Source organism: Thamnophis sirtalis, unplaced genomic scaffold (genome assembly GCF_051295495.1).
Source record: "Thamnophis sirtalis isolate CommonGarterSnake01/CBP01778 unplaced genomic scaffold, rThaSir2_p1.2 scaffold_17, whole genome shotgun sequence".
NCBI classification, from domain to species: Eukaryota; Metazoa; Chordata; class Lepidosauria; order Squamata; family Natricidae; genus Thamnophis; species Thamnophis sirtalis.
This window is the reverse complement of record NW_028261397.1, coordinates 3,746,432-3,768,576: the sequence shown is the minus strand read 5'-3', so window position 1 is coordinate 3,768,576 and position 22,145 is coordinate 3,746,432. Positions and strand designations below refer to the sequence as shown.

Genomic DNA, 22,145 nt, shown 5'->3' with positions numbered 1-22,145 from the left:
AGCATAGAAGTAAGAGAACCATAAAATAAACAATAAAAAGGGACAACCGGGAGAACACACACAATATGATAACCAAGAGTGGAGGTCAACCCTTAAAACAAAACATACACCCAACGCCAAGAGCTTCTTGCAAAAGGAGGCAAGGAAAGAAGGGATCCTTGCCAGGATCTGAGGATCCATTTGACGTCAGATGGCTCGCTGGATCCTGGCAGGGAAAGCAACTCTGGAAAAAGAGATTTTGATGGGAGGGGGAGCAACTCCAGCCCCATTTTATTTACACAAGCTAGGAAGTTCATTCAAACCTTTGGACGGGAGGTTGGCAAAACCCGAGGCTCCGAACTACAAAACCCATAAACCCCAGTCTCCTTTTTTTTTTTTAATAATTGTAAGAGAGAGCAGGTTGCCAGCTGTGTGGAGGAGAGAGGAGAAAGGTTGGGAGGAAACGGGCAATCCGAGGCTGACATCATCCCATCCCTGGCTCTGACGGGGAAGGAAAACAAGGCTGGTTTAAGCCCAACAGCATGCACCACAGCTGTACCCCTACCCAACCACCCACCTCCTCAAAAATAGGGAGGGGGGGGAAGAAGAAAAACCAACCATTTTTGTGCGTGACAATGCAGCCAGCTTTTAAAAAATACACCTAGCGGTTTACCTGAAGTGTACCAAACCCCAGAAACCGAGTTAGGAGAAGCGGAGAAAGGGCAGCTTCAGGAGAAAGGCTTCCCAGGTAAACTGGGGATGGGGGGGAAAAAAGCACAGGAGCCAACTTCAACCCTATACAGCCCCCTCCTTCCCAAATCTGGCAGCCCTGTAAGCCCCCTCCCACCCCCATAGGAGCCGAGACCCCCAATTCTCTCTCCACCCCACCGTACCTTCCGGTGCCGTCCCTTAAAGACCACGGCGAAAGCTCCATGCCCGATCAGGTCTTTTTTGCTGTATTCAAAATCCCCCACCACCTCCATGTTTTTCAGGGGGGCATGAAGCTTGAGGGGTGGGGTGGGGGGACAACGCAGGGAGGACAAGGAGAAAGGGAAGGACAAGCCGAAGCTCACATCAGCAGGCTGGGGGAGGAGGAGAAGGAGGAGAGGCTAGGAGAGGGGGGGCTGGCTCTGCCCGTGTCCTGGGCCCCCCCAACCAAAGGGGGCACCTGCTGGCATGACGCTGCTGCTGCTGCTGAACTGGGGCGGGGGGCTGGGGGGCACCGGCCAGCTTCCCATAGGCGGTGGGTGTTTTCTGGCATGGGGTGGTGGTACGAAGGGAAGCAGGGTGGATGAAGCCTCTTTGGGGAAGATGGAGCAAGCCCACCACCAAAAAAAAGGTTTAAAGAAGTGGCCCTTTCATACAGGCAAGCATTTGAGGTTAATTCCAAACCAAGATGGTAAAAACCCTAAAACCAAGATGGTAAAAAATCCTAAACTCCTAGCATGGAGGGGAGGGGGGGGGAAATTAAACCCCTTTAGAAAAGCCCACCTTGCCTTTAAAAATAAAAAAGAGCAGGGAAGAACATTAAAAAAGGCATAAAGGAGCAAAACAGTTTCCTGTCAATCCAAAGCCCCCCTTTTAAAACAAGGGTGGGGGGGGGGGTGTCCCAGGCCCTTATAATGCCTGGAGGAAAGGGGGGGTAAGGAATTAAAAAGGGGGGCTATGACAGCTGCCCCGCGGAGGATGCAGGGGGGGATAGATAAAGGGGAAAATACAGGAAAGATTAAGATAAGGGGGGAGGGAGAGAAAGGATTATTATTTCCCCCTTGCTTTTGCGAAGGGAGCCAATAGAAAGGGACTCAGAATCGCTTTTAAAGGGAGGGGGTAAGGGAATTAAGACCTTGCCCCCTCCCCCAATGATATCTGGCCTGGGAATGAATTAAAGGGGGGAATGGGTGAGAGAGTTCACCCCCCTGCCCATCCCTCTCTTACATCCTGCTGTCCCCCCCCCACCCGCCGCCTCTGCCCCCGGCTTAAAGAAGGGGGCAGGTGGCCCTTCCTCTGAGAAGCGGTTTCAAACACGAGGGGGGTGGGGAGAAGAAAGGGTGGCGGGTCTTTTGCAAGGATGGTGGTGGGGGGGAAAAGGAGCGCAGGGAGGTGTCCTCCGCCTTAGGCCGCTGTGCTGCCGCCCCTCACGTCCTCCGCGGGCGCCGATAATCCAGGCACTTTCCCCCACCGGCGTCCGGCCGCAACTGGCGAAACTTCCGCGCGGCGCAGCTATTTATATAGGACTTCGCGCGCAGGGGCTTTTTTTTTTTTCGGTCTCCCTCCGCCGGAAAAGGGGAGGGAAAAAACACAAGGGTGGGCGGGGCGAAGCGCGAGAGAGGAAAAGAGAAAAAAGAGTCCGCGCGCGGGAAAATTCGAGGGAGAAAAGTTGCCCCAAAGGGGAGGGGGGGAGGGGAATGGCTCTTGATATAAACAAAATATTTTTTTTCTAAATAAAAAAAATTAATCAGTTAGAAGACACCCGCACCTAAATCAAAAGGATTCTAAGGAATGCCGCAGCCAAAGTGTTCTTCTGAGGCAGAAGTTGGCAGTATTTGGCCTTCTCAAGGAGGGAGACCTCAGTGAGGAGGGGTGGCCAACTTTTTCCTTGGACTCTGCTCCTCTGGCCATGTTATTCAACAGGCCTCTTTCAGGATGTACCCCACTTGCCACTTTCTGGAAAAGGAGCTGTTCTTTAAAAAAAAAAAAATTAGCGGGCTAAAGTAATGAAAATAAATAAAAATTATATGTGTGTGTGTGTGTGTGTGTGTGTGTGTGTGTGTGTAAATTATATATATATAGTTTCTTAAAAAAACACACGTTCGCCCTATCCATACCCCAGCTTTTCTAGGGTTCAAAGGCCCAGGGAATTAGAAACTTTATTTTTATCCATATATTATTTGATTTATGTAGCGAGTAGCCTACTCTGCAGGGGTGTTGTGTAAATACAAGTATACATCGTTCTCGACTTACGACTGGAATTGAGCTCGAAATTTCTGTTGCTAAGCGAGGCAGGAGTTAAGGAAATTTTGCCCCATGTCATGAGTTTTCCTGCCACGGTTGAGTCGATCAATGCACTTATAGGTGGTCCTCGAGTTATGACCATACTTGAGCCCAGCACTTTGGTTGCTCTAAGTGACGCATTTGTAAAATGAGTTTTGCCCCATTTACGACCTTTTTTGCCACAGTTGTTAAGTGGATCACTGCAGTTGTTAAGACACACGGTTGTTCAGTGAATTCCGTTGACTTTGCTTGTCAGGTCGCAAAAGCGGATCACGTGACCCCAGGACACTGCAACCGTCATGAACCAGTTGCCAAGCACCTGAATTTTGATCAAGTGACCATGGGGAGGCTGCAATGGTCATAAGTGTGGAAAACGATCGTAAGTCACTTTGTAACTATGACTTAGTGACCATTGTAACTTCGAATGGTCACTAAATGAACTGTCATAAGTAGAGCACTACCTATATTATGTTAGTAACAAAGTTGTTAAGTGAATCAGGCTTCCCCATTAACTCCTGCCTGAGAAAGTCACAAAAAGGGATCACTGGGACGGTCATAAATATGAATCATCCTGAGGTCATGTGATCACGTTTTGCGACCTTCTGACAAGCCAAGTCAATGGGGGAAGCCCGGTTCACTTAACAACCTTGTGACTAACTTAACAACGGCAGCGATTCACCTAACAACTGTGGCAAGGATAGTAAAATGGGGCAAAAACTCACTTAATAAATGTCTCCCTTAACAACAGAAATGTTGGGCTCACTTATGGTCGTAAGTAAGGAGTACCTATATGCTAATCCATAAATCCTGATAAAACTACACGTGTTCACAAATCTCAACCCAATAAACCTTATTTCTGAAATTTGGGAATATTAAGATGTGTCGGGCTCAACTCCCAGAATTCCCCAATCAGGTTCTAAGGGATTGAAGTGACTTCTGGGAGTTGAAGTCCACACATGCCCAGTTTGAGAAACATGGCCATAAAGCATAGTATGGCTTGGATGCCACATTAAAAAAAGGTTTGGCACCTGCTTTATATGACAAATGGCTGGTCCTTAACACCAATAAGACCAAGGAGCTTCTAGTGGACTGTTCTGTCCCCCCTTCTTTGCTTGTTAACAGACGACAGGCAGACAAACTTAAAAGGGAAGAACTTTATCAGTCCTCGGCTCTGACTGGCTGCGTGCCCAAAAATAAACATAAATAAAGTCTCTGACAAGATAACAGAATGCAAAACAAAACTCTTACAAAGCAATTCACTTTCTCATTCTCCTTCCCTTTTCCTCCCCTTTCTCTCCCTTCCCTTTCTCCTCCTCCCTCTCCTTCTTTCTCCTTTTCCTCTTCCTTTTCCTCCTCCCTCTCCCTCCTCCTTTTCCTCCACTTTCTCCTCCTCTTCTTCTCCCCCCTCCTCTCCTCTTCCTCCTCCTTTCTCCTCCAAGTGTCTCCTTGAATCAGGGTTACAGAAAGCAAATCACTTCTCCAAGTGTCTCTCACAAACAAACCACGACCGATGATCGATGAACGTTGACTCCTGCAGCCAGGGCGTGGCACCATCCGTCCTTTTATCACCAGAAGACGCCACTAACGAGCCCCAGCTGCATTGTTGATCTTGCATCCCGACTCAACTCACAGCAAACTTCGGCTGAGTCACAACAATGGACTATAGAAGGAATAGATCGGACACCCAGTTATCAATGGAGGCCGAGTGGAGCAAGTAGCCACTTTTAAAGTTTCTGGGTGTTGCTGTAAGAGGACCTGAGACCTGGCAACCCTGGTCAAAAGGGCCCAGCGGAGATTATACGACCTGAGACTTCTCAGGAAACAACAACTTGACGGAAAACCACTGGTGACCTTCTACCGCTGTACCATAGAGAGTACTTTAACTCACTGCGCCTGTGTCTGGTTCACCAATTGCAGTGGCAGATAGGACAGCGCTCCAGAGGATCAACATCATTGCCCAGAGGATCATGAGTTGCCCCCTCCCCTCCTTGGAAGAGCTTCAGAGTTCCCACTGCCTTAAGAAAGTTCAAAACTTTCTTAAAGTTGCATCTCATCCTGGACACCTTTTTTTTTTTGAACTATTACCATCTGGCTGACGGTACAGGATAATAAAAAACAAGGACAGATAGGCTGAAAAACAGCTTCTCTCCCAGGGCAGTAACCATATTGAAGTCTACGGTATAGTGCAATATTAGCAATAGCAGTTAGACTTATATACCGCTTCATAGGGCTTTCAGCCCTCTCTAAGCGGTTTACAGAGTCAGCATATTGCCCCCAATAACAATCCGGGTCCTCATTTTACCCACCTCGGAAGGATGGAAGGCTGAGTCAACCCTGAGACGGTGGAGATTTGAACAGCCGAACTGCAGTCAGCTGAAGTAGCCTGCAGTGCTGCATTTAACCACGGCGCCACCTCGGCCCCTATATTAATGCAAGATAGGGTTTTCAATTCAATTGTATAGAATGTGAAGGATGTGTCTTTGTGTTATTTTTATAGTTATAATGTGCACTGAGGATGGCGCCCGTTTAATTTTGTGGAACGAGGTGCAATGACAATAAACTGAACTAAACGGAGTTGTAAAAAAGGGCACAATAATGTGCGTATTGCTGAAGGTCAGTGCCCTAGAATCAATGACGGGAAATGCAGCTTTCTGCGGTGAATTTTTTAATCTCGTTGCACGCAGACAAAATTCTCCCGAATTCCTTATGATCCCAAAACGTTCCCAGGAGCTCCTAATCCTAATTTCCTCCCTTGTTTTTAATTTTGTGGTGCTATCACATCGCAATGGTGAACAGGTAAAAGATACGATAGCAATAGCAATAGCAGTTAGACTTATATACCGCTTCATAGGGCTTTCCAGCCCGCCCTAAGCAGTTTTACAGAGTCAGCATATTGCCCCCAACAACAATCTGGGTCCTCATTTTTACCCACCTCGGAAGGATGGAAGGCTGAGTCAACCTTGAGCCGGTGAGATTTGAACTGCCGAACTGCAGTCAGCTGAAGTAGCCTGCAGTGCTGCATTTAACCACTGCGCCACCTCGGCTCGACACACATTTCAGATGTTTAAACTGCAGAGCGACCTGGTACCACTGCAATTTTGTTGAAAACATCACGAGAGTTTGGATCTAGCAATATGAAGATCTATACAGCTGGATTTTTAATCAAATCCCCTTGAGCTTGAAACAAAGGAACTTTTTAGTGAAATGTGTGAAGTAAGGTATTGCCATTTAGCAGCCTGAATGATTCAACACCGAAGGTTTTTAAGAAGAGATTGGACAACCATTTGTCTGAAAAGGGTATAGGGTTTCTTGCCTGAGCAGGGGGTTGGACTAGAAGACCTCCAAGGTCCCTTCCAACTCTGTTATTCTGTATTGTCCTGCTTTTTAATGGTATCAAATCAAGTCACACCTTGCTGCCTGCTGTTTGAGGCTATTGATCCAAAGGAGCAGATGGATTTTTTAAATTTTATTTAGAGGCCTAGAACATTTATTTTGCTGTATGAAATAAATACATTTTCATTTTCATTTATTTAACATTTATAGGCCGCCCTTTTCCCTGAGGGGACTCAGGGCGGCTTACAATTTATAGGAAGGGAGTGCAAGACAAAACACAAAAAGAAAATGTGGAATATAATAAAAGGGCCATTATTTGATCATAGCACTAACGATTACCGAAAGAGGCCATTTGCTTAAATGGCTTTAAAAAAAAAAATGGACAAAAACTGCAGGAGTCAGGAAGCAAATCTATGAATGACTATTACCGGTTGTAAAATATTTATCTCTTACTTCTTCTTCCTGACCTCCGAGATAGCTTCGAAGATGACAGGGATAATATATTAATCAGGAACAAAAGGTCCCTTTTCCTAAGCCTTTTTGCAGGACCTCCAAAAAGATTTCATCTATTTTGAGACGAGAAATTTACCCCGCCGTGAAACCTAAAAATGAAAATGGTTTTTGCTGCGGCAAGCAATCCTTTCGACATCCTAATATATCAAGGGCGAGTTACTCATAGGGCAGAGCGAAGGATATTGTATTAAAAGGTGAAAGACTAAAAGATATTACATTAACTGAACTCCGTTTCAATGGATCAGAGGCTGCTGAATGGAGCCTCCAAGTTCAGGGGCAGTCTAGCAAATAGCAAGGGAACGATAGCAAGGGACGAATAAGGGCAACAGATAACCAACCTGATCCCTAAAAACTTTTCTTGAACATTTTTAGCCCAGTGTTTCTCAACCATGGCAACTTGAAGATGTCCGGACTTCAACTCCCAGAATTCCCCAGCCAGCATTCGCTGGCTGGGGAATTCTGGGAGTTGAAGTCCGGACATCTTCAAGTTGCCAAGGTTGAGAAACACTGTTTTAGCTGATGCTTATATATTTTAGTGACTCCTTCAATTCTCAGCGCTGATCCCCTACGTTTTCTCAGATGTCTTTGCATTGTGAGGAAAGCCAGTTTTATTGCAGTGGGCTACTTTAAAAAGCGGTTTCTTGCTAGTCCTCCAGTTACGACCGTTCACATAGCGGCCGTTCAACATTATGACGGACCTCCCCAAAGCTGCAGTACTTACAGGAGGAAATCCACAACCGACAATCAGAATCGAACTCAGAATCTCTGCTGCTAAGGCGAGTTGAGTTTTGCCCCATTTAAAGACCACTCTTGCCACGGTTGTTAAGTGAATCGCTGCCGTTGTTAAAGATAGTAACACGGCTCTTAAGTGAATCTGGCTTCCCCATTGACTTTGCTTCTCAGGTCGCAAAAGGGGACCGTCATAAATAGGAACAAGTTGGCAAGCGCCTGAATTTTGATCACGTGACCCATGGGGGGCGCTGCAGTGGTCGTTCACTGTGAAAATCCACCTTTTTCAGGCTTCTTGTAACTACAGTTACTAAATGAATGGTCGTAACTTGAGAACTAGTTCTGTGCAAGTTTCCTTCTTACAATGCAATGGGAAAGGAACCAGGTTATCCCCAAAATAACGAACCACATCATGCTTAACGACCGTGCTGCTCATTGATAGCAGAGTTGCCGTCCACCCCAATTTTGGGACGTTAAGCAAGAACTACCCTTGCATTATCTCTTTCTGCTGTCAAACATTTCGATTTAAAAACCGGAGATGGGATTTAAAAGGATATAATTAAGAAATATCACCTGCAAAATAAAAAAATTTTTAAAAATTGCAGCGTATAGGAGTCTTGTCGTCTAAGGAGTATTTCTAAGGAGCTTGTGGTGGCCCGCCAGTGGCAGCAGATTCAGAGAGTGAGGAGGGTTGGGGAGGAAACTGGGCCAGTCCTGGAGTCTGATAAGGCTCTGAAGAGGGCTCTGTGTCGGAGGCAGAGAGTGAGCCAGGGCCATCCGATAGTCATCAGCTGCCTTTGGAGTAGGAGATAAGTGGGGCAGAATAGCAATAGCAATTACACTTATATACCGCTTCATAGGGCTTTCAGCCCTCTCTAAGCGGTTTACAGAGTCAGCATATTGCCCCCAACAACAATCCGGGTCCTCATTTCACCCACCTCGGAAGGATGGAAGGCTGAGTCAACCCTGAGCCAGTGAGATTTGAACAGCCGAACTGCAGTCAGCTGAAGTAGCCTGCAGTGCTGCACTCTAACCACTGTGCACACTGGGAACAGCTGGAGCCTGTTTCCAGTGTGCGCATGCACAGAGTTGCCAGACAAAGGGAACAGCTAAAGAACAGGGGTCGACTCGGGAGAAAGGCCACAGGTGGACGGTGAATGGCCCCTCCCATAGGGAATAAAAGAGGAGCGAAAGGGGAGTGGAGTTTGCAGGAGACAATTAATTTGCTTCATTGGTTCGTGACTCTCCGAGATTCCTTGCCAAGTTCTGCAGATGTCGGCCAGGCAGCTCTCCAAGCCAGATAAGGTCTGTGACTGTAAATCCTCCCTGGAAAGACTTTGTTGGAGGTGAAGGAGCAGAATTCACAGTCAATTAAGAAAAGGGTTTTTTGTCAGGACAAGGAGTTTGCTTCAGGCTCTTGGGAAGCCTCGGTCAGAACACAGATTTCCTGCCAGCCTGTCGTGTTTTGGCCGACTCCATTCCATCTTTGCTTCTTCATTTTACCAAACGTTAGCCAAAATTGTGTATGCTTTGTACTATATTTTCTTTCCTCTCTGAATATTTTTTTGGTGGTCTTTCGGTCTTCTTAGATAATTTAAAAAAAAAAAAAATCTTCGAAATATTTAAGTTCAGCCAAGCCTGTCGATACCTTTATTTCATTTCTTGAACGTCCCAATTCTTTCTGTACTCACTTCGGAGTCTGCTATTTGAGGGAATGAGATAATTATATCCATCTTATTGACAGGAGTCCAAAGCAAAGGAATGGCGGCTTATTCGTGACCAGGATAGTTCATAACCCTAGGTGAAACGTGGTCCGAAGATCTTCAGCATCCTTGTGGATAGTAACATGGATGAAAATATTCAATATATTTTTCTCTTGTGTTCGATATAAAAGGAAGTTGTCTGTCAAGTATTCTGTACAATGGCCCCCATTCTCAAACCCCCAAATCTTCCCTAAAACAGGAGGAGGAGCAGACTAATGTTAGCGCCAGGAAAGAGTTTTGAAAAGTTCTCCAGTCCTTCTGCTATCGTCTCCAACTGTTGGAAAGAAAAGAAAAATGCTTGAGAACTTGGCCTTGAAGTCCACGCATTTGAAAACTGCCAACGGTTGAGAAACATTGAATTAAGAGTAAAATGTTTTATTCTAAAGATTTATATGGGGGTCCTTAATGCTCTCTGAACCTGGTTGTTTTTTCCAAGGTGGATATTACTCAACTCGGTAATATCATCAGTACCAGAAGGGAGCGGGGTTTGTGCGGGGAAGAAGAGGAGGAGGAGGAGGAGGAGGAGGAGAAAGGAGGAAGAAGAGGAGAGGAGGAGGAAGAAGAAGAGGAGAAAGGGGAGGAAAAGGAGGAGGGAGAGGGATGAGGAAAAGGAGAAAAAGGAAGAGGAAAAGGAGAAAGAGAAAGAGGAGGAGAGGGAGGAGGAAAAGGAGGAGGAGAAAGGGAAGGAAGAGGAGAAAGGGGAGGAAAAGGGAAGGAGAAGGAGAATGAGAAAGAGGAGGAAAAGGAGGAGGAGAAAGAGAAGGAGAGAGAGGAGGAGGAGAGGGAGGAGGAAAAAGGAGAAAGAGAAGGAGGAGAGGGAGAATGAGAAAGAGGAGAAGGAGAAGGAGAAAGAGAAAGAGAAGGAAGAAAAAGAGGAGGAGGAGAGGGAGGAGGAAAAGGAGAAAGAGAGGGAGGAGAGGGAGAATGAGAGAGGAGGAAAAGGAGGAGGAGAAACAGAAGGAGGAGAAAGAGGAGGAAAAGGAGGAGGAGAAACAGGAGGAGAAAGAGGAGGAGGAGTGGGAGTGGGAGGAGGAAAAGGATAAAGAGAAGGAGGAGAGGGAGAATGAGAAAGAGGAGGAAAAGGAGGAGGAGAAAGAGGAGGAGAAAGAGGAGGAGGAGTGGGAGGAGGAAAAGGAGAAAGAGAGGGAGGAGAGGGAGAATGAGAAAGAGGGGGGAAAGGAGGAGGAGAAAGAGAAGAAAGAGAAGGAGGAGAAAGAGGAGGAGGAGTGGGAGGAGGAAAAGGAGAAAGAGAGGGAGGAGAGGGAGAATGAGAAAGAGGAGGAAAAGGAGGAGGAGGAAAGAGGAGGAGGAGAGGGAGAAGGAAAAGGAGAAAGAGAAGAAGGGGGAGAGGGAGGAGGAGAAAGAGGAAAAGGAGGAAGAGGAGAAACAGAAGGAGGAGGAGAGGGAGGAGAAAGAGGAGGAGAGACAGAAGGAGGAGGAAGAGGAGGAGGAGAGGAAGAGGAAGACTATGACAACTGTAGGGTCCTTGCTGGTCTCTTAAGCTTGGCGATTTTCTCACAGACGTTTCCTTACCCAACTACACCATCAGGACTAGAAGGGAGTAGAATTTCCTCTCTGTTTACGTACAAGCAGCTTGCCCCGTCACTGTTGGTGGAAGAGTTTTTGTTGGTTCCCTTTTTAGGTTGCTCCTTACCTTTTGGTTGTTTGGTTGAGTTGGTGATTCCTTCATTGGGGCACTGCACTGAGAGGGCAAGCCACTGGTACATAAACAGAGACAGTGCAAACCCTCCTCCCTTCTAGCACTGATGATATTCTCTAGTTGGGTAAGGAAACGTCTGCGAGAAAACAACCCAGGTCAGGGACTCACAAGGACCCCATAGATTTCCTCTTCCCCTTTCTCCTTCTCATTCTCCTCCTCCTCCCCTTGTCTTTCTCACTCCACACACACACCCCTTTCTAGCATGGATGACATTACCTAGTTGGGTAATAAAATGTCTGCAAAATCCCACACCAAACTCAAAAATTTCCCCGGGAACCCACAGTTCCCCTCCTCCTCCTAGACCCCAAAATTCAAACCCCCCCCCGAGTTACAAATATTATCTTCTATCGGTAAATATTTATATTGTATAAAATATTTTTAAAATAGATTAGACAGGAGAGAGAAACTATTTGTGTATTAGGAGTCAATTGGATCAGTGGCTATAGAAAAGGAATAAAAACAAAATAAAATGTACATACAGGCTGCATCAACAGAGGGATAGAATCATGTGAAAAGTTAATACCACTTTACAAGGCCTTGGTGAGGCCACACTTGGAAAACGGCATCCAGTTTTGGCTGCCACAATGTGAAAAATATGTGGAGACTCTAGAAAGAGTGCAGAGAAGAGCAACAAAGAGGATTAGGGGACTGGAGATTAAAACATGTGAAGAACGGTTGCAGGAACTGGGAATGTCTAGTTTAATGAAGAGAAGGACCAGGGGAGACATGATAGCAGCCTTCCAATATCCCAGGAGTTGCCCCAAAGAAGAGGGAGTCAAGCTATTCTCCAAAGGACCTGAAGGCAGGACAAGAAGCAATGGGTGGAAACTAATCAAGGAGAGAAGCAACTTAGAACTAAGGAGAAATTTCCTGACAGTGAGAACAATTAACCAGTGGAACAACTTGCCACCAGAAATTGTGAATGCTCCAACACTGGAAGTCTTTAAGAAGAGATTGGATAACCACTTGTCTGAAGTGGTGTAGGGTTTACTGCCTAAGCAGGGGGTTGGGCTAGAAGACCTCCAAGGTCCCTTCCAATTGTATTCTGTTCAAATACAATTACATGTGCAATTCCACCAGGTGTGCCTGGGATGCTCTTAACAACTAAGACATTTGAGCCTGGCCATCTTAATTAAAAAAAAGACAGAGGGAGGAGAAAAAAAAACAGCTTACATCCGAAGGCATTTGTCTTTTCCTCCACTTGCAACACGTTGGCCATCGGGACTCCAGTCTACCGCAAACACCTGGAAAGGGAAGGTATCACAAAAGCAGAACAACAACTGCAGTGAGGAAGTTGAAACAACTTTGAGTTGAACCCCTCCCTTCCCCTCCCACCAGATACGAGAGAAAACAGAAATACGTTTCACGGGGATCACACCTATGGAATTTCAGACCCATGTTGAGGACTAGAAAATTTGTATCAAGAGCTGCTAATTTGTCATAGAGAAAAATACTCTATAAAACAGTGCTTGGTACAATACTAAAGTCTACACGATCCTACCCTTTCATGTGGCTAACCAGATCAGTGTTTCTCAAAATCAGAAATTTTAGGAAGAGTGGACTTCAAGTCCCAGAATCCTCCAGCTAGTATGCTTTAAGAGGGGAGGACTTCCACTCCCAGAATCCCCCAGCCATCATGCTTTAAGACGGGTGGACTTTCACTCCCAGAATCCCCCAGCCAGCCTGCTTTAAGAGGGGTGGACTTTCACTCCCAGAATCCCCCAGCCAGCCTGCTTTAAGAGGGGAGGGCTTCCACTCCCAGAATCCCCCAGCCAGCAATGCTTTAAGAGGGGTGGACTTCCATTCCCAGAATTCCCCAGCCAGCATGCTTTAAGACGGGTGGACTTTCACTCCCAGAATCCCCCAGCCAGAATGCTTTAAGAGGGGTGGGCTTCCACTCCCAGAATCCCCCAGCCAGCCTGCTTTAAGAGGGGAGGGCTTCCACTCCCAGAATTCCCCAGCCAGCAATGCTTTAAGAGGGGTGGACTTCCATTCCCAGAATTCCCCAGCCAGCATGCTTTAAGACGGGTGGACTTTCACTCCCAGAATCCCCCAGCCAGCAATGCTTTAAGAGGGGTGGGCTTCCACTCCCAGAATTCCCCAGCCAGCAATGCTTTAAGAGAGGTGGACTTCCATTCCCAGAATTCCCCAGCCAGCATGCTTTAAGAGGGGTGGACTTCCACTCCCAGAATTCCCCAGCCAGCAATGCTTTAAGAGGGGTGGGCTTCCACTCCCAGAATCCTCCAGCCAGGGTGCTTTAAGAGGGGTGGACTTCCACTCCCAGAATTCCCCAGCCAGCCTGCTTTAAGAGGGGTGGACTTCCACTCCCAGAATCCCCCAGCCAGCAATGCTTTAAGAGGGGTGGACTTCCACTCCCAGAATTCCCCAGCCAGCAATGCTTTAAGAGGGGTGGGCTTCCACTCCCAGAATCCTCCAGCCAGGGTGCTTTAAGAGGGGTGGACTTCCACTCCCAGAATTCCCCAGCCAGCATGCTTTAAGAGGGGTGGACTTCCACTCCCAGAATTCCCCAGCCAGCAATGCTTTAAGAGGGGTGGACTTCCATTCCCAGAATTCCCCAGCCAGCATGCTTTAAGACGGGTGGACTTTCACTCCCAGAATCCCCCAGCCAGCAATGCTTTAAGAGGGGTGGGCTTCCACTCCCAGAATTCCCCAGCCAGCAATGCTTTAAGAGGGGTGGACTTCCATTCCCAGAATTCCCCAGCCAGCATGCTTTAAGAGGGGTGGACTTCCACTCCCAGAATTCCCCAGCCAGCAATGCTTTAAGAGGGGTGGGCTTCCACTCCCAGAATCCTCCAGCCAGGGTGCTTTAAGAGGGGTGGACTTCCACTCCCAGAATTCCCCAGCCAGCCTGCTTTAAGAGGGGTGGACTTCCACTCCCAGAATCCCCCAGCCAGCAATGCTTTAAGAGGGGTGGACTTCCACTCCCAGAATTCCCCAGCCAGCAATGCTTTAAGAGGGGTGGGCTTCCACTCCCAGAATCCTCCAGCCAGCCTGCTTTAAGAGGGGTGGACTTCCACTCCCAGAATTCCCCAGCCAGCCTGCTTTAAGAGGGGTGGACTTCCACTCCCAGAATCCCCCAGCCAGCAATGCTTTAAGAGGGGTGGACTTCCACTCCCAGAATTCCCCAGCCAGCAATGCTTTAAGAGGGGTGGACTTCCATTCCCAGAATTCCCCAGCCATCATGCTTTAAGACGGGTGGACTTTCACTCCCAGAATCCCCCAGCCAGCCTGCTTTAAGAGGGGTGGACTTCCACTCCCAGAATTCCCCAGCCAGCCTGCTTTAAGAGGGGTGGACTTCCACTCCCAGAATCCCCCAGCCAGCAATGCTTTAAGAGGGGTGGACTTCCACTCCCAGAATTCCCCAGCCAGCAATGCTTTAAGACGGGTGGACTTTCACTCCCAGAATTCCCCAGCCAGCAATGCTTTAAGAGGGGTGGACTTCCACTCCCAGAATTCCCCAGCCAGCAATGCTTTAAGACGGGTGGACTTTCACTCCCAGAATCCCCCAGCCAGCATGCTTTAAGAGGGGTGGACTTCCACTCCCAGAATTCCCCAGCCAGCATCCTTTAAGAGGGGAGGACTTCCACTCCCAGAATTCCCCAGCCAGCATGCTTTAAGAGGGGATGACTTCCACTCCCAGAATCCCCCAGCCAGCAGGCTTTAGATGAAATGGATATCCACCTATCCTAGGGGAATTCTGGAAGTTGAAGTCCATATACAGTATTGCAAACTTGTTGAGTTGAGAAATACGGTTCTAGATGACCGCAAACTCCATCCTCCTTCTGGCCTCCTGGGGGGGGGGGGGGGGGGAACGACACCAGCCATACCTCATCGGCATGTCCCGGCAGATCGACGGCCAACTTCTGTGTCTTGGCATCCCACACTTTGAGGGTGCTGTCACTGCTTCCGCTGACCAGCAGGCGGCTGTCGGCCGACCACGCAATCTGGTACACGGCAGAGACGTGTCCCCGCAGGGAGCTGAGATACCTGGGGGTCGGAAACGGCCCGTTACAGTGGGAATTCCCTGCCCCACTCGTTTCCCCAAGTCTGCCTCTTTTTATTTTCTTATTATTGGTCGTCCTTGATTTACAACCATTCGTTCAGTGACCGGCATTGGAAAAAGCAACTTATTGCTTTTTTCCCGCACTTATGACCTTTTGTGTCATCCCCATGGTGTCAAGGGATCACAATTCGGACGCTTGGCAAACTGGTTCATATTTATGACGGTCGCAGGGTCCCAGGGTTATGAGATCCTCTTTTGCGACCTTCTGACCAGCAAAGTTGATGGGGAAGCCAGATTCACTTAATGGCCGTGTTGCTAACTTAACAACGGCAGCGATTCCCTGAACAACCGTGATGAGAACGGACGTTGACAAGGACTACCAATACTGTATGTATCCCTGCTTACCACAGAATCAGTCTGTCTTCCTGTCTATCTACAGTATCTATCTATCCCCCCTCTTATCTATCTATCCATCTATCCATCCATCCCAGTGGTGGGTTTCAAAAATTTTTGGAACCTCTTCTGTAGGTGTGGCCTGCTTTCTGGGTCCACTGGTGGAACCTCTTCTAACCGGTTCGGTAGATTTGACGAACCGGTTCTACCAAATAGGTGCAAACTGGTAGGAACCCACCTCTGATCCATCCATCTATCTATCTCTATGTATATCCATCCATCCACCTATCTATCTATCATCAGTCTCTCTCTCTGTATATCTATCTATTTATCTATATCTATGTATATCTATCCTTCTATCTATCCATCCATCAATTTATCTATCTCTCAATCTCTCTATCGCTATCTATCTATCTATCTATCTATCTATCTATCTATCATCTATATCTATCAATCTATCTTTCTATCTATCTATCCATCCATCCATCATCTATCTATCTATCTCTCAATCTATCATCTATCAATCTAGCTATCTCTCTCTCAATCTCTCTATCACTATTTATCTATCTATATCTATCTTTCTATCTATCTATCCATCCATCATCTATCTATCTATCTCTCAATCTATCATCTATCAATCAATCAATCAATCTATCTATCTATCAATCTCTCTCTCTCTGTATATCTATCTATCTATCTATCTATCTATCTATCTATCTATCTATCTATCTATCTATCTATCTATCTATCTATCTATCTATCTATCTCTATGTATATCTCTTTCTATCTATCCATCCATCAATCTATCTATTTCTCAATCATCTATCAATCTCTCTCTCTCAATCTCTCTCTCTATCGCTATCTATCTATCTATCTATCTATCTATCTATCTATCTATCTATCTATCTATCTATCTATCTATCTCTATCCATCCATTCATCCACCCATCTATCATCAGTCTCTCTCTCTCTCTCTGTATATCTATCTATCTATCTATCCATCCATCCATCTGTCTATCCATCCATCTATCTATCTGTCTGTCTATCTATCCATCCATCTGTCTATCCATCCATCTGTCTATCCATCCATCCATCCATCCATCCATCCATCCATCCATCCATCTATCTATCTCTATCCATCCATTCATCCACCCATCTATCATCAGTCTCTCTCTCTCTCTCTGTATATCTATCTATCTATCCATCCATCTGTCTATCCATCCATCTATCTATCTGTCTGTCTATCTATCTATCTATCCATCCATCTGTCTATCCATCCATCTGTCTATCCATCCATCCATCCATCCATCCATCCATCCATCCATCCATCCATCCATCCATCCATCCATCCATCCATCCATCTATCTATCTATCTATCCATCCATCCATCTGTCTATCCATCCATCTATCTATCTGTCTATCTATATCTATGTATATATCTATCCATCCATTCATCCATCCATCTATCATCAGTCTATCTCTCTCTATGTCTGTCTGTCTGTCTATCATCTATCTATCTATCTATCTATCTATCTATCTATCTATCTATCTATCTATCCATCCATCCATCCATCCATCCATCCATCCATATCTATGTATATCTATTCATCCATTCATCTATCCATCTATCATCAGTCTATCTATCTGTCTCTCTCTCTCTCTCTCTCTCTGCATATCTACCTATCTACCTATCTATCCATCCATCCATCTATCATCACCCGCGAATCAGCTGTTTTGTGAACGGAGTGGGCCCAGCGGATCCGATTAAGGAGCCAAGAAGCCCTGAGGTGACGGGGGAAGGGAAGAGCTGCCCCCTGTTCTGGCTAAACCCACCTCTTCACTAGGGCTGATTTTCAGAGGAGGGTTTATATTTTTGCCCACTGCGAAAATCTGGCATGGCCTTAAGTTTCAGGACAGGTGGTATTTTCGGGGAAACACGGTAGAACATGTCCTCAACACCACGAGTCACTCCAGAAATGTCCTCCAGAAAAACCTCACCACATCTGGATGGATGTGCGTCCAAAGTAAGGAAGGAAGATCTCCAGAATGTTCCAGAACCCCCTGCCAACGTCCAGCAGAGCTGGCAGCAGATTCGGACAGTGAGGAGGGTTGGGGAGGAAGATAGGCCAGTCCTGGAGTCTGGGGAAGGCTCGAATGAGGGCTCTGTGTCGGAGGCAGAGAGGGGGCCAGGGCCGTCCGACAGTTATCAGCTGCCTTCGGAGTCAGACATCAGTGAGGCAGAAGAACAGCTGGAGCCTGTTCCCAGTGTGCGCATGCACAGAGTTGCCAGACAAAGGGAACAGGTAAGGAACAGGGGTCGACTTGGGAGTAAGGACACAGGTGGACGGTGAATGGCCCCTCCCAGAAGAAATAAAAGAAGAGCGAAAGGGGAGTGGAGTTTGCAGGAGACCATTATTTCCCAGAGGAAATAAAAGAAGAGCGAAAGGGGAGTGGAGTTTGCAGGAGACACTTCATTGTCAATTAAATAAAAGGGGTTTATCGGGACGAGGACTCAGCTTCATGCTGCTGGGGAAGCCTAGGTGAGAAATCCCCCCCCAAATTCAACCTACTTCCCGCTCCGTCCATCCCAAAGCTTGATTGACTTGTCGAAGGAGGCGCTGACGATGGTGCGGGTGTCAGGGGAGAAGAGGACTTGATTGATTAGCGCCTGATGGCCCGTCATTCTTGTCAATGGCTTCTTATCTTCGGCGGGAATCCAGAGAAACAAAGTGAAGTCATCTGACCCAGAGACCAATCTTTCCGGTCCTTGGCCCTGGGGGAAGAAAAGAAGGGGAAAAAATGACTTTTGAATTGAAAAAGAGATGATTTTGAAGCAGCCAAGGATTTATTTATCAGCCCAGCATAAAACGATTCAAAACAATCTTTGAACACTTTCCATCTTAAATATCTACCGTATTTTTCAGAGTATACGATGAACCTCCCCCCCAAAAGAGGGTGAAAATCTGGGTGCATCTTATATACTGAATACAGCATTTTTTGGCCTCCTGAAACAATACAAGAGCAGAGTTGGAAGGGACCTTGGAGGTCTTCTAGTCCAACCCCCTGCCTAGACAGGAAACCCTACATCGTTTCAGACAAATGGCTATCCAACATCTTCTTAAAGACTTCCAGTATTGGGGCATTCACAACTTCTGGAGGCAACTTCTGTTCCACTGATTAATTGTTCTGACTGTCAGGAAATTCCTCCTCAGTTCTAAGTTGCTTCTCTCCTTGATTAGTTTCCACCCATTGCTTCTTTTTCTACCTTCAGGTGCCTTGGAGAATAGTTTGACTCCCAAATCTTCTTTGGGGCAGCCCCTGAGATATTGGAAGACTGCTATCATGTCTCCCCTGGTCCTTCTTTCCATTAAACTAGACATACCCAGTTCCTGCAATCGTTCTTCATATGTTTTAGTCTCCAGTCCCCTAATCCTCTTTCTTGCTCTTCTCTGCACTCTTTCTAGAGTCTCCACATCTTTTCTACATCGTGGTGACCAAAACTGAATGCCGTATTCCAAGTGTGGCCTTACCAAAGCATTATAAAGTGGTATTATATAAACTCTGCTCCCTATTGCAAAAATGGACCTGTAGAGGTTTTGGGAGGATTGCAAAGTGTTCCTAGGGGCTGGGGAGGGCAAAATCAAGTGAAAAATGGGCGGCTTCTTGCTCGTTTTGCCCTCTCCCCCCCCCCTCCCCGCCGCCCCAGGAGCACTCCACAAGCCTCCTAAAGGCTGTGCATGCCCTTTTCTTTTGGCAAAAACCAGGCCTGTTTTTGCCCCCCTCCAACCCCCCAGGAGCACTTTGCAAGCCTCTCAAACTCTCTGCATGTCCCAATTTTTTCACAAAAAAACGAGGCGCACAGAGAGTTTGGGAGTTCTGCACAGTGCAAAAACTTTTTTTCTTTTAAATTTACCTCTTCAAAATCTTGGTGCGTCTTTTTTTTTTTTTAATAATTAAATTTTTATTTTATTTTTATAATTAAAATTTTTTAATTTTTAATTTAAAACAAATACAACATCCTTCTTTACATGCTATAGAAAGGGTATCAGTTGGTTACAAATAGACTTTTGTGCATCTCTTCCACAGTCAACAAACTCTTGGTGCATCTTATAATCCAAAAAATACGGTAATATCGGATTTCCATTTTTTTTAAAAAAATATATATGTGTGGGACCCTTACCCGAATTTGACTGTACCTCAAGAGTGCGTTTTGCTTGATCTCTGCCACTGTAGGAAAAGCAAAGCGAAGGATAAATAGGATACGTGGATAGTTCTTAATTAATGGCAATTGATTAGAATCAGAGCGGGACTGGAAGGGACCTTCGAGGCCTTCTAGTCCAACCCCCTTTTATCATTTCAGACAGGTGGCTGTCCACTCTCTTCTTAAAAACTTCCAGTGTTGGAGCATTCACAATTTCTGGTGGCAAGTTGTTCCACTGGTTAAATTGTCCTCACTATGAGGGAGTTTCTCCTTAATCGCAGGTTGCTTCTCTCCCTGATTAGTTTCCATCCATTGTTTCTTCTGCTGCCTTTTCGGTACTTGGCAAAATAAATTGACCCCCTCCTCTTTGGGGCAGCCCTTCAAATACTGGAATACTACAATCACGTGACCGCTGGTCCTTCTTTTCTCTAGCTAGCCAGGCCCAAATCCTGCAACTGTTCTTCATATGTTTTAGTCTCCAGGCCTTTAATCATCTTAGTTGGTCTCCTTTGGGCTTTTTCTAAAGTCTCAACTTATTTGATTTTGATTAAACTCTGCCAGTGAATTGCATGACATGATGCTTGGGGGATTCTGGGAGTGGAAGTCCTTCCCTCTTAAAGCATGATGGCTGGTGGATTCTGGGAATGGAAGCCCACCCCTCTTAAAGCATTGCTGGATGGGGAATTCTGGGAGTGGAAGCCCACCCCTCTTAAAGCATTGCTGGATGGGGAATTCTGGGAGTGGAAGCCCACCCCTCTTAAAGCATTGCTGGATGGGGAATTCTGGGAGTGGAAGCCCACCCCTCTTAAAGCATTGCTGGATGGGGAATTCTGGGAGTGGAAGCCCACCCCTCTTAAAGCATTGCTGGATGGGGAATTCTGGGAGTGGAAGCCCACCCCTCTTAAAGCATTGCTGGATGGGGAATTCTGGGAGTGGAAGCCCACCCCTCTTAAAGCATTGCTGGATGGGGAATTCTGGGAGTGGAAGCCCACCCCTCTTAAAGCATTGCTGGATGGGGAATTCTGGGAGTGGAAGCCCACCCCTCTTAAAGCATTGCTGGATGGGGAATTCTGGGAGAGGAAGTCCACCCCTCTTAAAGCCTGCTGTTTGGGGGATTCTGGGAGTGGAAGTCCTCCCCTCTTAAAGCAGGCTGGCTGGGGGATTATGGGAGTGGAAGTCCTCCCCTCTTAAAGCCTGCTGTTTGGGGGATTCTGGGAGTGGAAGTCCACCCCTCTTAAAGCCTGCTGTTTGGGGGATTCTGGGAGTGGAAGCCCAACCCTCTTAAAGCATGCTGGCTGGGGGATTCTGGGAGTGGAAGTCCACCCATCTTAAGGCATTCTGGCTGGGGGATTCTGGGAGTGGAAGTCCACCCATCTTAAAGCCTGTTGACCCGCGGATTTTGGGAGTGGAAATCCACCCCTCTTAAATTCCCAGGTTATTTGGAGAACTCAAAAGTGCCAGATTCTCTTACGTGATCCGCTCAAATCCTGGGGGTTGATAGAAGCTTTGGCCGGCTCAAAGGCTCCCGTCCGGAGGACATAATCCGTGCTGAGGGCCATGGTGTTGACCCAGTGGGCGTGGCCCTGCAGGGTTCGGCACAGGATGCCCTGAGGAGGACAAAAAAACAAGGCATCAATTGCCCCCCTTCATTCATTCTCTGCAGGGACCCCACCCCCTTTTGAAAAGATGCTAAGCCCCCTTGACTCATCCCTCCAAATGTGGCTGCTATCTGGATCTCTGCAGGGAAGTAGACAGGAAGCACCAGCTGCTCTAGTGGTTAAGGCATCTTAAGTGGGAGACGGTGAGTTCTAGTCCTGCCTTAGGCATGAAACCCAGCTGGGTGATTGTGTCCCAATCACCAGGAGACAGTGAGTTCTAGTCCTGCCTTAGGCATGAAACCCAGCTGGGTGACTATGGGTCAATCACCAGGAGACAGTGAGTTCTAGTCCTGCCTTAGGCATGAAACCCAGCTGGGTGACTATGGGTCAATCACCAGGAGACGGTGAGTTCTAGTCCTGCCTTAGGCATGAAACCCAGCTGGGTGACTATGGGTCAATCACCAGGAGACGGTGAGTTCTAGTCCTGCCTTAGGCATGAAACCCAGCTGGGTGACTATGGGTCAATCACCAGGAGACGGTGAGTTCTAGTCCTGCCTTAGGCATGAAACCCAGCTGGGTGATTAGGTCCCAATCACCAGGAGACAGTGAGTTCTAGTCCTGCCTTAGGCATGAAACCCAGCTGGGTGATTGTCGGTCAATCACCAGGAGACAGTGAGTTCTAGTCCTGCCTTAGGCATGGAAGCCAGCTGGGTGACTATGGGTCAATCACCAGGAGACAGTGAGTTCTAGCCCTGCCTTAGGCATGAAAGCCAGCTGGGTGATTGTGTCCCAATCACCAGGAGACGGTGAGTTCTAGTCTCCCCTTTGGCATGAAAGACACTGGATGACTTTGGGCCTGTCATTCTCTCTCTGCCCATCTCACCTCACAGGGTTGTTGTTAT

At 47.0% G+C, this 22,145-nt stretch overlaps 2 protein-coding genes across 2 annotated transcripts in view; both read right to left on the bottom strand.

The window, feature by feature from the left end:
* The window catches only part of ULK2 (unc-51 like autophagy activating kinase 2), a 146,717-nt gene extending 144,798 nt beyond the window's left edge, over nucleotides 1-1,919 (bottom strand). The window contains exon 1 of the mRNA XM_087702817.1: nucleotides 873-1,919. Within this exon, the coding sequence (XP_087558943.1) occupies nucleotides 873-962 (90 nt within the window). The 5' untranslated portion in view covers nucleotides 963-1,919. The remainder of the gene's footprint in view (nucleotides 1-872) is intronic.
* A 7,232-nt stretch (nucleotides 1,920-9,151) lies between these two features.
* NLE1 (notchless homolog 1) overlaps nucleotides 9,152-22,145 on the bottom strand; it is a gene marked incomplete in the record, with an annotated part of 17,488 nt that continues 4,494 nt past the window's right edge. Inside the window, 6 exon segments of the mRNA XM_087702839.1 lie at nucleotides 9,152-9,582; nucleotides 12,202-12,272; nucleotides 14,877-15,036; nucleotides 18,015-18,217; nucleotides 19,625-19,671; nucleotides 21,117-21,252. Coding sequence (XP_087558965.1) covers nucleotides 9,570-9,582; nucleotides 12,202-12,272; nucleotides 14,877-15,036; nucleotides 18,015-18,217; nucleotides 19,625-19,671; nucleotides 21,117-21,252 — 630 coding nt within the window.